The following is a 17,866-nucleotide window of genomic DNA, read 5'->3' on the forward strand; positions in this document are numbered from 1 at the left end:
ACTCTCACTTTTTCTCGACAGGAAAAACTCTCACTCTGCTATCACTACCACTATTGATCTCTCCACCTACATGTATAACCAACAGCTGAATGTGACAACTTCACACCTGTTCTCTGGGGGTTGCTGAAAGGCTTTCTGGGAAATGTAGGAAATCAATAATAGACGAGGCAGGCTGAGGAAAGTGGGCGCAACAAGAATCTACATCTCAACACGATCACAAAATAACTCCTGGAATGGATTGAACATCACAGATTGATTGACAGCTTAGACTGGGATTTACTTCACTTCTCCCTATGGAAATAATAGATACATAATAAGCTTGATTTTTTTTATTTGTACAAATGCTTTATTCTGTGATGCTTTTGTATTGATATCAATGTGTGCACTGCATGCTGAACAACAGCAGAAGTGTGCACATCCAAATAGTTTTTTTTAGGTAAAAATATATCTGCACACTGGATTCAAGCTACGAATATTTTATCTTTCAATTGATTGAATATAGAAGGTAGGCACTTATAGCTGCCTTATTTGATGATTTATATGCACACTATCCTCTCTCTCTCCCTCTCTCTCTCTCTCTCTCCCCCCTCTCTCTCTTTCTAACACACACACGTATACATACATAAAATACATACATACATAAATACTTACATATATACATACACACATATGTGCATACATACATAATACATGCATGCATGAACACGTACATGCATACACACAAGCTGTACATACATGTCATTCCATTAGGTGGCAGTATTATGTTAAGCTATTCACCAAATGCTTAAAACCCATGGCACCACAGAGGGTGAATGATGTTGCGACAACAAAGCAACTTTATACTTTCATCATATCAGTTATGTATTCATTCAGTGACAATGTTTTGTAATTTGGTACATCTTTTGCCAAAACAAATAACATAATAACTGACAAAAGAATCACTGGAATATTGCTTTAACATTCCAATAGGGACTTACAGTGTATCTGTGGTACTCAACAGTGAATTTATAGTACTATATGCTATATAGTACTTATAGTACTATATATACTATATATATATGTAGTATTTATAGTACTATATAGCATTTTATCTCCTATGGTATCACTATATAATCCTCTTATAATCTTCTTAGTTTAGAGTTGTGCTGGGATGTTTGTATTCTTCTAAAAGGTATTACAGGCTTACTATGATTCTCTTTCCTAAAGGATTACTCTTTAACTTGAGTGATAACAATTAAGGAATACCATAGAACTAGGTGGAGGAGGTGGAGGAGGTGGATGGGAGGGGGAGAGGTGAGGGGCATGTGAAGGCGCACTGGGGTCGACTCCGCTCCACCAATGAGCCAATGAGAGTCCTGCATGAGTGAGCCTCCTCTCCGCACTAAACGCTAACATATGGCCTTCTTCTTCTAAAAAAAAAAAAAAAGGCAGCTGAAATTCAAATGCTGTGTAGTTGAACAAAGTTATTTGCTTGTAACTTTTGTGGGAAGAATTTGGATTTGCAGGAAATTTGTTTTTGGCTTACATACATTTTTATTTCACGTAATAAACACATTTTTATTTGACATAAATTCATGGTATGCATCATAGTCAGTAGCATCAAGTATGTAAGCAGTATGTAAGTCATATGTAGATAGAGTCTTTTAAAGGAAACAAGCACAAATTATTGCTTTGCTGATGACCAACTGGATGTCAAAGTTTAACCACTTTTGTATTTACCGCTACATAACTGATTAAAATATTCAGTTGATTTACCCACAGGAACACGTCAAACCTGTGGCGTATTTACATATTGGGTTTTGCAATCATTGTGTAACGCCAGCAGTGGAGCAATAAGCATCGATACTCTCTCTCCTCCTCCTCATCTTCCTCCTCCTCCTTTCTCCACCTCACACACCGGTGGGCGTGGAGTTAGAAAACTTCCTTCTCATTCCTTCAAACTCAGGACTTCACTGTAGATTACACATTCAAACAGTGAGGTCAGGTCAACAGGAACAAGATGGTGAGTGAATATCAACTGTTGAATTATTTTTTATTTAAATGGCTATTTTACATTGCTCTCTGCCCACTGGGACCTTCTATTTGCACAGGAATACTTTATTTCAATGTCCTTTAACACTGTAACACTGATATCATGTATAACAACACTATTGTATGATGGTTTTTTTTCTAGACAACATACACTGATAAAGGTGAAAAGGTAGGTAACCTGAACATACATTTTGTCCTACTGAATAGCCAACAGAGCGGATTATGTGATGCTGCACTTTATTAGGCAGATGGATGCTGAGTGGAAAATCGCTGCACTGAAATCTGGTTAATTTGTTGCTCAGTGTTTGTAAAAGCTACAGATTACTACCTTTGTTTTTCCTGTTAGAAGTCCTTGAGGTGTTTTATAACTGCAGCATTCTAAGAATCCATGTGTCAATATTTCCAAGACCCTTCACTTATTAAACTGTTCTCTTTTTGTATCTCAAGCACGAGCAGGGCCGCTTCCTCTGCTTTGACCACCTAACATTCTGGGTGGGAAACGCTAAACAGGTATGATGATCCATAACTACTGGCTGTCCTCTCCTCTCTTTTGGACACATTGTGTTTTTTAGTTCCCTGACTTTCCTCAGAGATGGAGGGCTAGGCTGTACACTCTCAGCATGGCTATTGGTTCTCCAGAGGGGTGGGGGGCCTCGGCATGTGAAACCCCAGTCCACATCATCCTCCTACTTCAGGGCTAATTACAGCACAAACTGAGTCCAACCTCACTTTTGATCACCAGGAGATGGCGCTATCACACAGTAAAAAGCCAGTCTGGGGCAATCTTGTCTAATTTCAAATGAAATGCACTTTATTTATTGATAAGTACAAAACAGGCTGTCTTCTGCTTCAACAGGCTGCATCATACTATTGTAACAAGCTGGGATTTGAGCCTTTGGCATACAAGGGTCTGGAGACAGGCAGTCGAGATGTGGTGTCCCATGCAGTCAAACAAGGCAAGGTAAGGAATCCTCAGTGGCTTGAGCCCAGAACTACACACCATACCTAAGGGATTATATAGTATAATAAGTTCATGTTCATGTTTGGCTCAAAATCTCTGGGTTTCTTGAGTAATCTTAAAGCAAGTGAATTGGGAAATGACTCAATTAAAATGTAATTTTAACGATGGATGGTGATGGAAATGGCAACTTGTAAATGTTTTGGCCATTGTCTTTCACAGATCGTTTATGTGTTCTCATCTGCCCTCAATCCTGGAAACAAAGGTATGGCACTGACAGCAGCTGGTTTGTTTCTTTACACAACTCTTTCACGTCACACATGAGGCGGAAATAATTGCAAAGAATGCTCAATGGAGTTTATACTAAAATAAAACAGGGAAAATCAATTTGTAAAATGAAACACTTTCCAGGCATAGGAAAGGCATTAGTTTGGGACAGCAAGAAGAACAAAGAGCTTCTTGGGAAACCAGCCACTGGGTTTTATTCCTCATACCTGCATGTGATGAATTTATCCCTTATCATATTTTGTAACTGTGTTTAAATAATGTCTGTTCTCAGAGATGGGAGAACATTTGGTCAAGCATGGGGATGGTGTCAAGGATATTGCATTTACAGTGGAGGACTGTGACTTCTTAGTGCAGGTAATAATCCAGACTTAAATGTGTTGTCACTTTTGAAGTTGTTGTCACTTGCCAGTAATAAATGTCATTGCGTGAGAGTTTTAACTGAAAGAATGCAATGATATTTTTTCCCGCTTCATAGAAAGCTCGAGAGCAAGGTGCAATTATTGTAAAGGAGCCCCACACACTGGAGGACAAGCATGGTAGAGTAAAGCTGGCTGTGCTTCAGACGGTGAGGGGGAGTCATTCATATTGATGCATGTGAACCTCTAATTTAGATAAAACTTTACTTAGACTGGAAAAGTTTTGCTCACAATTTGAATGCAGCTCATCATAAGATAATGTGGGAATGTACCAGGAAGTGTCAGGATAGTAGACTTATTTATGTTTGCTGCAGTATGGAGACACCACACACACATTTGTGGAGAGGACAGCATACAGTGGGCTGTTTCTTCCAGGCTTCCAGCCTCCTCTGTACCGAGACCCGTCCTTAGCCAAACTGTGAGTATGGAGCATTTACTGTGGTGTTGGTGTATGAAAAAAAAAATATTTCAAACCATGCCAGTTTCAGACAGTGTTACAGCTAGGTATGTTATGCTGATGCTTTGTATGATTTTGCGTTCATCTTTCTTTGCAGGCCAAGTGGAAAGCTGAACTTCATCGATCATGTTGTGGGAAACCAACCAGATGATGAGATGGTTCCAGTGGTGGAATGGTAATGTGTTTCTGCATGGAGGGGCGGGTCACAGGGTGCCTGAGTATTACATAACTCTGCCTTTTTGGCATGAGTCAGGTATCACCATGACTTAGCAGTTTCCCTGGATTGTTTCCCCAAAGCTCCCCACATCTGGATCTTGTTTGCGCCCCATCGTATGAAAAGGAGGGGCGAGGCAGATCTGTGTATGAGCGAGGTCATTGGATGATCCTGGGAAGAGGAGTGTAGCACAAATTGGGGGTTTTAATCTGAAAAGCTTGTGTGAAAGTCACATAGTAAAGCAATCCTGAGATTCCAGTCGTGCTGGGTGATGTCCAAGTCAAAAACACAAATACTGATTTAACCTATGGAAATACTACTGCTATGTAGGACAATTTGTGATGTTTGACTTGTCTCCATTATGGCTCTTGACCCCTGTTTCATGATATCACAGGTATCAGAAAAACCTTCTCTTTCACCGCTTCTGGTCAGTGGATGACAAGCAGCTGCAGACAGAGTTCAGTGCGCTGCGCTCCATTGTGGTGGCAAACTATGAGGAGACTGTGAAGATGCCCATTAACGAGCCTGCCATCGGGAAGCGCAAGTCTCAAATCCAGGCATGTTCTTTTCAGCAATGTTCACACTCACTTCAACAATGTTAAGCTTTGATACTTGGAATCAAAAAGTAACAGTAAGAAGTTTTGACCTGAGTAAGACCAAAGACATACAGGATTCATTAACTGTTATCAGTGTACTTAGAGTCAAAAGCTGACAAATATTCAGGTTTATGGACTCTTAATCTGGTATAATTAGTGGATACCTGAATGGATAATGGATAAATGAAAGGTATCCTGCCCTCTCATGTGTTCACCAACAGGAGTATGTGGAGTACTACGGAGGTCCAGGAGTCCAGCACATTGCCATGAACACATCAGATATCATCACTGCAGTAAGTCCACAGGACGCTCCACTTAGCATAGTAAGGCGTTGCATCCTAGATGTAGCAACAAGAACAATTCTCTGACCGTTCTCTTTATTGTAGATTCGTAACCTAAAGGAGCGTGGGATGGAGTTCATGTCTGTGCCAGACACTTACTACAAACAGCTGAGAGAGAAGCTGAAACTGTCAAAGCTCAAAATCTCAGAGGACCTGGATGTTCTGCAGGTCAGAACTAATATTGTGTGAACCTGATGTTTTTATATTTAGTCACAGTTTTTTGAACGCAACAGCATCTTTGTGTCCACATCTAATAGTAACCATGTCCAATGGTCCATGTGCAATGCTATGGAAGGGGATTGTCTGATTTATTAACTGATTATATACTGTTTTCATAATCATTGTGACACAGTAAAGTTCATTCTGTAACCGCGGTGAGCACAAAAGCAGAATGTAAATAGAATATCTGGTGTGGTAAGGAGCACACAGGATGACAGACAACAAACATGGAGTCATTAATTCAGCTTCATGATCCTTTGCAGGAGAAATTCCTTGCAATACATAAATATAATCTTGTAATACCATTTCCTTCTCGTGTACAGGAGCTGAGGATCTTGGTGGACTATGACGACAACGGCTATTTACTCCAGATCTTCACCAAGCCGGTCCAGGATCGTCCCACTGTGTTCTTGGAAGTCATTCAGAGACATAACCACCAGGTGAGGGAGCCAGTCTACTGGTGTTTTAATACGGCAAAAAAGATGTATGTAAAGGTTTATGAAACCTTTATGTAAAGGTTTCAATTAGCTATCTATAGCATAACTGGATGTATTATGCTTGTGTTTTTGTACGCAGGGCTTTGGTGCAGGAAATTTCAAGTCTCTTTTCGAAGCCATTGAAGCAGACCAGAACGCTAGAGGAAATTTGACTATCCTGACACCAAATGGAGTGTCGAAGAGCATGTGAATCCAGCTTTTCCCCTCTATGATGCCTCAGCAACTATCACTCTGAGCTCTATTATTTTATTCTGAAAAGACATTATGTCTGGAGGGTCATGTTTACTTGTTACAGTATATGCAGCATACTAAGTCAATACTCTGATGATGTGAGACGCACAATAAAAACGCACAAAACATCAGTTTATTGATGCTAAAAAAACAAAATCCATGGTTATATTTGTTATTCCCTACTCCATTTTTTGTGACTTATATTGTTTACTTCAATTTAGCATTTATTCTAAGTGCATGTGTTAAAAAGTGCTGCATTGTAATGTTACCTGTGTGTCTGTATGAAAGAGCAACTGTATTTTGTAATTTGTATCAGTTATCAAGAGGGGGACATATTCAACATTTATCAATAAAATCAACCACTTCTTTTCTCAAACAATGTAAACAAGAAAATGTTTTTAAAAAGCTTGACACAAGCAAAACATTATTTTAGCTCTCATGAACGAAAACATTTTACTATACATGTATGTATTCATTTGGACAATGAATTACTTGTTGAGGTCAATACAAACTTACTATACATCATATTATCCTTATAAAAATGCAGTTCCAGGTGCTTAGTCCCATCCCTGGTGTAAGTGATGTGTAGGTCAGTTTATTAAAGGCTTAATCCGTATTCACAGAGCAGCACCAGTCTTCATCCCTTCTCTGAAACTGGACTGTGTCTGTGAGCTCCTGCATGACCTGCAGACTGTTATTGACTGCTCTTGGAACAGTATTAAAATTGCTCTTCTTGCCACATCTCAAGTTTCTGTGTTTTTGTAGTAGAGTACTACAAGCCAATGTCAGACTTACAGTGTCTCTTGACTGGGTATGAAAAACACAATCCGTAACAGAGGCATAAGCGGGGCTGGAGATGACGCACCGCATTAGCGGTTAGTTCAGGGAGCCTCGGCAGCTATCTGCTCCACACAAACAAGGGATCTTCTCGTCTTCAATGGGAAACTTGTAGTCATATGTGATCTCCTCATTGATGTGGATTGGCTGCCGGGAGTAGATGACAATCTTCTTCTGAGATTCCACAGTGATGATCTTTGCATAGCAGTTAGGCTGAAAGACAAAAAAAGAGCCAGGTATGGAAAGTCTGTAACAAAACTGCAACTACAACAACATTCTTACAAAGGCTCATAATACATACTGACACATATGGTAGAAAAACAACGGAAAAGCCACCACAGGGCAAGTGGACAGTGAAAGACATGTTATGAACAGTAGACTAGACAGCAGCCAGTATATCTTCAGGTCTTCAGGTTAATATTTGTAATGTTCTGTATTGCCTACCAGCTCTTACTTACATTGCAGCTGTGGTTGATGAACCTGGCTAAGTTCCCATATTTAGTGGCATCAATGATGGTATCCTGATCGACCCGGAACAAATAGCTACTCCCAATGCCCTCGTCCTCATAACGCTTCTCCCGCATGTCGGCAATGACCTGAGGAGGAAGAGAACAGATAAGCCCATTCATGGGAGGTGTATATCCAGTCCAACAGTGTCCATTTTTATAAAAAAAAAAAAAACAACTTTGTTTATCCAGGGAAGGTTTGCTTAGCACTTACACTCTTCATCAGCACCACCCTGCTCGCATTCATACAATTACACACTTGGAAACTACCCAGTACAACCACAGGGTCCCACTGGGCCACAGGAGCAATTGGGGGACGAGCACCTTGTTCAAGAGCATCTCAGTGGTGATTGTTGGGGGTTTTTCACTAATTTTCCCTGCCTCATGTAAGATCTGCCATTCAGCATAAGTTTGTGTTTGTCTCACCTGTCTGATGGTCTGGCCCACATACTCAATCACCATCTCATCTGCTGCTATGGGCTCCATGGCAAACAGGCCCCAGTCATGAATGTGGCTTCGGCAGAAACGGATCCTCTTCTTGCGGAACTGAGGCATAAAGATATGAAGAGTTTCATTCCAAAATGAGACATGGGTCCAGGTGAAGAATTGCTCTTGGAGCGCGCCGCTATTTCAGACAAGCTTTACAGGTGCTCATGGGTTGGGAGGAACTGAACAGAAAACAAACAATGGGGAAAAAATACATCCTAATACAAAAACATAGTACACCTTGAGGAAGGCGTAGGTAGTACTTTTTATATTTATTTTTCCTCCAAATAAAGGCAATTTATGTTTAACTCATAGCTGTGCCTGGACCTGGATTTATATACTTTGTTGACCAAAGGGAGATATTTTTTTCCATTGTTTTGTTTTCGATTCAAAACCATATGTGGTTTTGAAGTATTGACGAGTGAACTTAAGGTAAAATTTATTTGATCTCATTATCTTGGAATGAAAGCTTTCATATTAGTTTTATGTTTCTTATTAGTTTAGCGCTGGCTTTTTTGTAGTGTAGTGGAGTATATTATTATCAGTGAATATCTTCACTCATAACTTGCCTTGAGCTGGTTGAACTTGACCAGGTCACTATCACAGCTGAAAGAGGACAGCAGGCGGCGCTGTTCAGACCTGAAGTCAGATCCAGCACGCAAAGAGGTCGGAGGCTGGGCTGGGATGCACTTTCCCTGCTGAAAAAACACAACCTTCATCCAGTCTGTTCATATTAAGCATTGCATATAATTAACTGGTCAGAGAGATAACCACACTTTGCCCCCTTAATACCTGAGTGCTGGTAGATGGAAGCTCTGTAGCCAGCCTTGTGTTGAGGTATTTCATTTTATCCTTCCTGCTGATTTTGTAGAAACCCTCGCTGCGGGCAGATCCAGTCATGTGGCTGTGCTGCCAGGAGTTGTGTTCCTCTGTCTTCTCTGTCAGGACTCCCGTCAGTGAGGAGGGGTTAAGGAGGTCATACACAGATTCATGACTGGCCCAATCTGGTAACACAACGGCCGCACATTATTAACAAAGTCATGAAAATCATGACGGCTACATGAATTGCATTTGCCCACATTTGAAGAGTTTCATTTCAAAATGAGATACTCACAATCTGAAAAATGTGATGTGACCACACTGTGACACTGTGACTGCTGGCATGAAACTAAAACTCGTTATTAAATATTACTGAAGCCCTCTCTTGAACCCTTTACTTACAACACCCCAGTTATGCAATGAACATCAGGTTGTTTTTTTGCCAAAATAAGTTAGGAAATGAAACTTCATTTGGGCATGATAGAATTGATTTATTCTAATTTAGATTTTTTCTAAATTTATTGTGCAGCCCTTTAATTATTAATTGTCAAAAATATGACCTGAACCAAGAAACAACCTATAAGATAGTCATGCCCTCTGACCTTCTCATGCTCTCTTCACACATCATCACTGACTTAGCTGTGACTATAAGTCTTCCTTGCTCTGATTTTAATTCATCACCTGTGTGTTTAAAAGGATATGAGGATGAGCTATCCAGACAGTGTCACTGATCCAACCAAAACCATTATCCTGTTGTTGCAGCCTCTCATATGTAACCTGCAGCAGCCTTGTATCTTCTTCATCAAGGCCCTCCCTCCAAACACTGTGGAGGATTCTCATCTCCTCCCAGAGTGAGCGGCACCTGTGAGGACGACTGGGGGAGGAGAGTGAAGCCGTGACTCTTTTTAGTGATCTCTGTCGTTGCCATTGTCGCATTTTCCTCCTCCTCATCTTCTGCCACCTCCATTGTTTTCTCCTCAATAAGCACTTCTCTGTCTCTCTCCTATTCTCCTCGTCCAGAAGGCCCGGCATATTCTCCAGCCCCTGCAGCGGCTTCATCCTCGCACCAGAACCGATCCGCAGACTCTTCCCATCAGGAGTCTCTGCTGACGAGTCGGAGAGGCTGCAGGGAGAGGACAGTATGATGGGAGAGTCTCTGACGGACTCATCACACAAAAGTGGCGAGAAGGCATTCCTTCCCTGCGAGGCGGTCACCGTTCCTGTCTTCCTCCTGTGGACTACGGCTCTTCGGGGGAGGATAATGTCTCTTCCAGGCGTCTGTGGCGTCCTGATGTAGAGACTGTTGGACAGGGAAGGAACAGGGAGTGGGCTGCTGAGAGGTGGACTCCTCGCTGTGCTTCCCTCTGACAGGGTTATCTCTCTGCCTGGCGTGGCTGGAACTCTCCCAGACCTGTATGGAGTCCATCTACTCCTCTCCTCTGTGCCGGGGGTTTGGGGCATGTCCTGGTACACTGCGTATGAAGCCTGGGGCTCAGAGGGAGACAGATCAGGCTCACTGCTTGTTGGAGACAGAAAGAGGAGTTCGTCTGTAGAGTCCTCACTGTCCAGTTGAGCTGCTACTCCCTTGCCAGGTGTGTGTGGTGGTTCCACCTCCTCCACAACGGGGGGTGATGGTTTGGTCCTTATCATCAGGTCAGGGTCACTGTCTACCAGGCAGCCAGTAGGAGTGAGGGGCCTCAGGTTTTCTATGCTCTCCAGCGACTCCACCCTCCATTCAGGACTCTGCATCTCCACATCAAAGTTGGGCTCCACTGTTACTAAATAAATCACATGAAAATATTATAAATCATTGCATTTTCATTACATCCTCAATCATTTTGCATCTAATACATCTTTTTCTAAATTATGAAGATAATTAATGATGATCAAGTTATAAGAGCAATCTGTGAACATAATAATCTGACACTTACCCCCCAGAGTTAATATGTATGAAGCAGACCTGGGTCAAATAATATTTGGAAATACTTTCCATGGTTTATTTTATAGAAGAAAGTTGAAACAATCACAGGAAAGTACTTGAAAGTAAATTTAGCATATTTTTCTTTGATTGACACCTTAGCTGACACTATCTGACCTGATGCTGTGAATTATTTCCAACTCCTGCGATACAGCACACCTGGAAGTCCTATAGGTGATGAGGGCTGGAGGTCCTGGTCCTGGTGTTCGCTGGTTCGGAACTCCATCATAGCATCCAGATCACGGGGGTCATGTTGACAAGATGTGTACCGGTCCTCCTCTGGTTCTTCGCCATGAGCCCCCTCTGACCAGTCCTGCAGGCCCAGTTCCAGCTCCAGCTGAGCTCCGGGGGTGAGGGGGGCTGAGGGGGTGACGGGGGGCTCGAGCTCCATCGACTCCTCGTCTGACGATATCACTACACACTCCACACTTCTGGCCTCCTTGCCATCCTCCTCCGTGTCTTCCTCCTCTTCAGAACAGAGGTCAGAGTAGGACGTGTCGGTAGTGTCTGAGAAGTAGGAGTCAGACGAGTCGAAGTCTGAAGAGCATTCGCTTTCTTCTGAGGAGCTGGTCTCTGAAAGACTCGCTTCAATTGAAAACAAAAGAACATGTCAAAGTGTTTATTACATTATTTACATAGCTCACAGTTACAACACTATAATTGTCTGATCTTTTAACATACCGCTATCTGAGAACTGCACTCCATCAGTAGGTCTGCAGATGATGCCATCGTCACCCTTGGTGTGTTTTTGTACTGCCTCCTCTTCCTCCTCATGATCATCATCATTATCACCATCATCATGATCACCTATGTCACACTAATGAAAGTAACAGAGTGACCAGTTACAGTATGCAATATGTTATACTTTATTTAATCCAGAATTTATTTGGCCATATAAATATTATTATATATTTACATATTGTTGTGAAAGAACTTGACTTCAAGAACTTGAAATCAACTTTTTAGTTTTTTTTGTAACCCATCATAACCCATCATGAGTTACATACTGTACATCTGAAAGTTTTTTTTTTTTTTTAATTTTCATTAGATTAGATTTTTAGTTTTCACATATTATTAGTTCTTGGATCAAGACCACAGTTAATGAAGTTTTCGGTAAGTAGTAAACAATATTACTGTGTAGGTGCTTGATGAAAATCTCTCTAATCCATAATGTTTTTACAACGGTGTAACACACCATTCAAATGACTTCATTCAAATAGTGTTGTTACACTGATTTAATTCTGAATTGGGGCATTATTTGTAATTCTACTATTAGCCAACTTTTCATGCAAAATCCCTATTTACCTGGACTTTAGGAGCATCATCAACTGGCACAGTATTCTCCTCTTTGCCTAATATAATTTCTTTGTCACTCAGTGTGTTGTCCTCTTCTTCCTCTTCACCAGCATCACTGTCAAGCTCAAGCGGTCTTGCATGCCTGCGTTTCAGAGATGGACAGCCATCTCCAACTGGTTTAGCTCTTTCAGATGAAGGTCTCGCTATATCATCCCCCATTTTTACTTCTAAAGCCACATGGAAAGACAGTAACACATTTGAGTAAGCTACAGTCTACAGCAGATGATCAGTGAGGGTCATATAAATACAGGCTAACTGAATAAAAAGCACTTACCAGAATCTTTTAGATGACTCTCATTGTCATGAGCAGAAGACGACACATTATCTAGCTCTTCTGATGTAGTAGGATCATGGACTCTTTTCCTTTTTACCTGCATAACAATGTTAGCCAACATTATATGAAGTTATGGCATAATTCAAAAGCCAAATTCTGATACCTTTCATATGAAGCTGAATGGTTTTAGTGCTACCTTGAAAGAAGGCAGTTGAATTTTTTTGCGCTGGCCTATGATGTGACTGATGGGATTTATTGGTTTGGTCCTCTCTTCCACTGTTTCCACCCCAGTTTTCAAAGGAGCCACAGCAAACTTAGGAATGAAACAACAACACAATAGCAATAATACTGAACCTACTGGTTTCAAAAGTGCATTGTCATTGAAGAATGGCAAAGAACACAGAACAGTTCATTTACTCAGCCAATCAATCATATATGTACGTATGTATTTTATTTGCCATTACAGGGATACTGCTATGACAGTCTGGTGAACTTACCTTTGCTTTCCTCTCCTGACAGTCCCACCACTCCTCAAATGCCTTGAAAGCAACCCCCTCAATCATTCTACGTGTAATGTCCTTTTTAATGATTGACTTCAGTTCCTCCATGATCACTCCCAAAACCTTTTCCACTGTGACCTTATGAGGGTTTTCCCTCACAGGCTTGTACCCCGGTGGTGGCACAAAGGGGTTGAACCTGGGAAAACTGGGCCAGGGCGGCCCACAGAATGATAAGGGTGCACTGCCATGCCTTGGGGGATTTCCCTTGTCCAAATGCTCAGCAGGTTGCATGTGTAAAGGGTAGGGGTGCACAGGGTGTGTAACAGAGGGTGGGGCTATCAAAGGTGGAGGGGGCCCAAGCAAAATGGGAGGGGGGGGGATAGGAGGGGGGGGCACAGGGAGACCGGTGTGATGGCCTGGAGGCAGGATCCAGCCTGGAGGTGGAAAGGGAATAGTGCCGTTTGGCAGGCGAACTGGGAAAGGTGGAATGCAGGGGGGAACGGAAGGGATGGGGAAAGGGAAAGAGGTGACAGGCGGGTGAGAGTGTCCAGACGACGTGGCAGGGGGAGGCTTGGAGGAAAGGCGTTGAGTGGTGAGAATGCAAGAGGAAGAGGGAGGAGGCTGAGGCAGGGAGGAGAGCTCTTTGCTGGGTACAGATTGTTTGTTATTAAAGCGCTCCTTGTCCTCATTTGGTGCATGAAGTTCCTGTGGGCCAGACAGAAAAAAATCATGACTGATTCATGAATGAAGTACAGCAGCATATAATGACAACTAGAAGTCCTTACCTGTATCCATTAACTTAAATACTGTTAAATACATTTTAGAAAGTACCATCATTATATCAGTATTATACATTTGCGTAGAAGATATGTCAGGGCTCTATTTGTATTACCTGGAGATATAACAATGACTGGCGTCTTCTTTTATCTTTGTCTGAGGGAGTCTTGTTTGCATTAGCCCTTCTTTCTATATGTGTGAGATGAGAGTAAGTGGGAGACTGGGAGTTTCTTAAAAGAGAGGCAACAGCTTGGATAGTCTCATCCTCTTCATTGTCAGTGAGGGGTGTTGGACTGACATCCTCTAGAGCATTGTGGGAGGATTGTGGGCTGGTTGTGGGGGACCTGCAAAGAGCTGGAGTGCAATCAAGTGAGTAATCTGAGGCAGGAGAGTATTTAGCTAAGCAAGGTGAAGTGGGGCTGTCCTGAGTTTGTACAGCAGACTCCAAAGCCCCTCCATCAAAGTACGAGGCGTGGGAGCTCTGGCTCTTTTTCAGCAACATTTCAATGCGGGAGTCCAAGCTGTCCGTCTCTGGATGGGGGCTTCCAGGAGATGCGTTAACAGCAGTCGGGGACAACTCTGTTACGCACGCATGGCAGTCAGGTGGGGAAGATGCTGCTGCCTGCCTCTCATCTATGACATTAATGCTTAAGATGCTGAGAGAGTTGCAGTTCAGCGATAAAGCCTTAGAGGTGGAAGAGACCACCTCGCTGGACTCATGACCAGGCGGGGCGAGGTGAAAGGAAGGCTCTGTACTGTTGTGAGCAGAGGATTGTGCATTCTGACCCCACGAGGCAGGCTGCTGGTTGTTACCTGTGGCTTGCATTTGGGCAGGGAGGGGGAACAGCGGCTGGAAATGCTTAAAAATTGAGTTGAAGTCTGAGCTTTTGCGGGATCTCCCATGATACCTTACAGGTTTGCGATAGCAGACCTCTCGTCTTAGTGGTTTCTGAACACTGTAGGAGGGGGGCTCCCCCTGGAGGACCGGAGTCGCCTGAAGACTGGAGTAGCAAGAGTCCTGGGAGAGGGGAGTTCCAGACAGGCAAGGAGTACGGGGGGTTCCCTGAGAACATGGTGTCAGCCCAAAGCTGCAGGGCGTATCCTGCCAAATACTGGAGTAGGCTGTGTCCAGAGAGAGAGGTGTAGCGACGCTGGTGGGGCTGGAGATGTTCCCCTGCCTCTGGGTGGATGTGCTGCCCTGGAGGAGGTGGACAATGGTTCAGATCAACCAGATGAGAACATGAGATTTATTGAGAAAGCTTAATCTTACAAATACTTACTAACTTAACAGCTGGTCTGGTCTGGTATGATAATTATCATAGCAATAAGTTACTTCAGTGTTCAAACTGTACAAAAGCAGCTTTAACAAATGTTAAACAGCTACAGCAAATTACCGGCAAATTGTCAATAAGGCTTTGAAGAGTTTGCTCATTGCTGCCCACTGGCAATGTCCAAGGGGTATAGAGCCCACTTAACAGGAGCTGGAGATATCGCGTCCTGTTTTCACCTGGAGAGGGTTGCATGTTATGGTAAATTAAAGGTAATCATAAGTAATGCTGACAACAACTAATTCCAATTCATGAAAATTAATATTAAAGTTCCTATCAAGAGTGTGCCTGTCTTACCTTTTGGATCAATTTCCACATGAATAATGTTCCCCATCACTGAAGTCTGATGGAGGTGCTGAACAGCGTCTTTTGCAGCCTTGACAGAGTCAAAAATCACTCTGGCAATTCCTAAATGCTTCTTGTTCTTGGGATTGTAAAATATTTCTACTTCTTCAGTGTGCCCATATTTCTTGCACATGTCAGTCAGGAAGCCCTCCCTTACATTGTCATTCAACCTGGAAAATGTCACTTCTTTGGGAGGAATAGGGCCAACGTAACATTCATCAATCTGGAATGAAATATAGGTAAACAAATGATACTAATACTAATAATAGTAATATTAATAATAACACTAATAATACTAATACTACTAATACTAATAACACTTGTAATACTACTACAACATATCATTATTATTATTATCATTATTATTTTTGTTGTTGTTGTTATTATTATCATTATTATTATTATTATCATAGTGACCATAATCATGGATAAATTCCACACCTTAAATTTAGGAAGCAAAAGGTCAGTCCTATCACATTTGCTCCACAGCCGACAGATGCGGGGATCTCTGACTGTACCCACAGGAAACACTCCTAAGTCATCAACCTGAGGTAAACAGCAAGTATTATTTTAATGGAAAACATCCATGCCTGTGGGAATAGTATACCACCATATGGTAGAACTTGTTCATATTATCTGTTTAAGACTGGAAGGTCTGTGAAGCAACAATAAATTGGCTTGAAAAATGCTCACGGGTATGCTGAAATGCTGTCCATCATAACGGTACACTTTGTAGAGTCCATTTGTCAACGACGGGTCTATAATCAACTTGCAACTTCTCCAATACTGGGGCGCTGTCTCTCTCTCGGTAGTTTGTTGTTGTTCGCTTTCCATTACATTCACCAAAACCTGAAGATATAACAAATACACGCTGGTAATCTAATCATCTTCACCAGGATTAGTCTACCTGCTAGCTTGTTCTATAGCCGTTGTTCCTCCATTGTAGGTTAACACGCCCCAACAGGTGATGGAGAGCATCACCTGTATCCTTCTCTTCTAAAAGATAACACCGCGTATTTAAGGCTGTAAAATAAAACATAAATAACCACAATAAAGTTTAACAAAGACATATTTTTTTTTATCTCACTTACCTGCACCAAAATGTCATCCTTTAATGGACCTACATTGTGCACCTGTTGACGTTGTGATTTTCGGTGTTTACAGAAGGTCGTCCAGGTTTGTTTATGGATCCTTCCGCCAAGTGAGGGTGACGAAATACAGATCCTTCGGTGAGATTGAGAAAAACAAAATGGGGGGTTAAAAGGTGACAGCATCGACAGGAATTTAATGTTGATTTTATGCACCCTAATAATACGTTTGTTAAGCAATCTAATAACAATAGGGTCTATTGAGTCTGATCCTTTGAAAATGTATTATAGGAAAACTATATTCATTTTTCTCGGCACTGAATAGTGAAATTTGCTGTTAAATTCCTAATTCATAGTCCCGTCACAGAAATAATAATAATTCTCAAATGAAATGATCATATACGTAGCCTATATTACCATATACCCTAGGCTACATAGGCTACTGTTAATGGCTGAGGAATGTTTTGTTTTTGTTTGTTTGTTTGTGTGTGTTCAAGTTAGGATTGTTTTCCATCTGCAAACGCTAAAAAGACTTACATTTGGTGCTGAACCTTTAGGTCTATTTAAAGCAAATATAATTTTAGGCTATCTGCATTGGGATTTTAATTCAAGGCATACAGTGCCGCAATACAGCTTGAGCGTCTTTAATTAGACTATAACGATAGCCCTATTCCATTTGGGAAATAATTACAGTCCTCACTAATAATCAAAACAGCACATCAATTTGCATTGTAAATGAAAAAGCTCTCTAATTGAGTTTTTTCAAATTCAGTAATGACTGGGATTACATTTCATTCATTCCATAGTAATGATAGAGAGCTGTAGATGATGACAATCATTTTTGTGGCTGTCTAAATAGCTGAGCTGCCCAGGTAGGAGGTGGGACGTCCTATTAGGAGAAGGTGGGACTATCAACAGGTTTAAAGGGTGTGGGTACTCCTGTTTCCTAATAAGCATTTCCAAACCTCTCATCTGGTCATGCAGCCTCCTCCATCATGTTGTTTATGAAGTGGAGGTGGAGGGAAGTCCATCTCTGTTCTGCTATCTGTATAATGTAAGTAACTTTACCTTTCTGCAGCACTACAGGGTTTCTACTGCGGCCTCTGTTTATCTCTGGTTTATCTCCACACAGTCTGCCGGGGCTTGCAGTCAGTGGAGGCATCCTTCCCCATCTGCCTCTCCAGAAAACATGACCCAGAAAGGATCAGGGGAAAGCAAAGGATATGCCAAGCAGCAAGAGGAATTCAAGGTTGTTATTGTAGGAGACAGAGGTTGTGGGAAAACCTCGCTCCTCACGGTTTACACTAAAGGAGACTTTCGAGAG

The 17,866-nt window shown here is 41.9% G+C and overlaps 2 protein-coding genes across 2 annotated transcripts; one reads left to right on the top strand and one right to left on the bottom strand.

Annotated features, from left to right (window-relative positions):
* The first annotated feature begins 1,941 nt into the window (after positions 1 to 1,941).
* Positions 1,942 to 6,982, top strand: LOC139640852 (4-hydroxyphenylpyruvate dioxygenase-like). The gene is made up of 14 exons (XM_071515041.1): positions 1,942 to 2,002; positions 2,174 to 2,200; positions 2,479 to 2,541; positions 2,888 to 2,992; positions 3,212 to 3,254; positions 3,549 to 3,631; positions 3,753 to 3,842; positions 4,008 to 4,111; positions 4,248 to 4,325; positions 4,759 to 4,921; positions 5,182 to 5,253; positions 5,347 to 5,469; positions 5,844 to 5,960; positions 6,097 to 6,982. Exons 1-14 carry the CDS (start codon positions 2,000 to 2,002, stop codon positions 6,205 to 6,207), a joined length of 1,182 nt encoding a protein of 393 aa, XP_071371142.1. The 5' UTR covers positions 1,942 to 1,999; the 3' UTR covers positions 6,208 to 6,982.
* A 142-nt stretch (positions 6,983 to 7,124) lies between these two features.
* Positions 7,125 to 16,288, bottom strand: LOC139640854 (histone-lysine N-methyltransferase SETD1B-A-like). Its single transcript, XM_071515043.1, has 17 exons — positions 16,148 to 16,288; positions 15,896 to 16,000; positions 15,407 to 15,677; positions 15,143 to 15,288; positions 14,218 to 14,979; positions 12,977 to 13,709; positions 12,180 to 12,397; positions 11,556 to 11,691; positions 11,034 to 11,459; positions 9,885 to 10,674; positions 9,578 to 9,758; positions 9,188 to 9,194; positions 8,870 to 9,081; positions 8,647 to 8,772; positions 8,018 to 8,137; positions 7,544 to 7,681; positions 7,125 to 7,298 (listed from the first exon to the last, which is right to left on the bottom strand). The coding sequence occupies exons 1-17, from the start codon at positions 16,286 to 16,288 to the stop codon at positions 7,125 to 7,127; spliced, it is 4,686 nt and encodes a 1,561-aa protein (XP_071371144.1).
* Between the last annotated feature and the right edge of the window lie 1,578 nt (positions 16,289 to 17,866).

The sequence above is a fragment of the Centroberyx affinis genome, unplaced genomic scaffold (assembly GCF_046629955.1).
Source record: "Centroberyx affinis isolate AG114_WGS23_722 - 3 ecotype Tasmania unplaced genomic scaffold, CSIRO-AGI_Caff_v1 ptg000297l_1, whole genome shotgun sequence".
In the NCBI taxonomy this organism is placed as follows: domain Eukaryota; kingdom Metazoa; phylum Chordata; class Actinopteri; order Beryciformes; family Berycidae; genus Centroberyx; species Centroberyx affinis.

Coding starts and splice junctions, on each gene's coding strand:
- LOC139640852 (XM_071515041.1), top strand. Junction 2,542..2,887: donor GGGTGGGAAACGCTAAACAG/GTATGATGATCC, acceptor CTGCTTCAACAG/GCTGCATCATACTATTGTAA. Junction 4,326..4,758: donor ATGGTTCCAGTGGTGGAATG/GTAATGTGTTTC, acceptor ATGATATCACAG/GTATCAGAAAAACCTTCTCT.
- LOC139640854 (XM_071515043.1), bottom strand. CDS start 16,288: ATGGAAAGCGAACAACAACAAACTACCGAGAGAGAGACAGCGCCCCAG. Junction 9,759..9,884: donor AATAGGAGAGAGACAGAGAA/GTGCTTATTGAG, acceptor TCGTCCTCACAG/GTGCCGCTCACTCTGGGAGG. Junction 8,773..8,869: donor TTCCATCTACCAGCACTCAG/GTATTAAGGGGG, acceptor TTTTTTCAGCAG/GGAAAGTGCATCCCAGCCCA.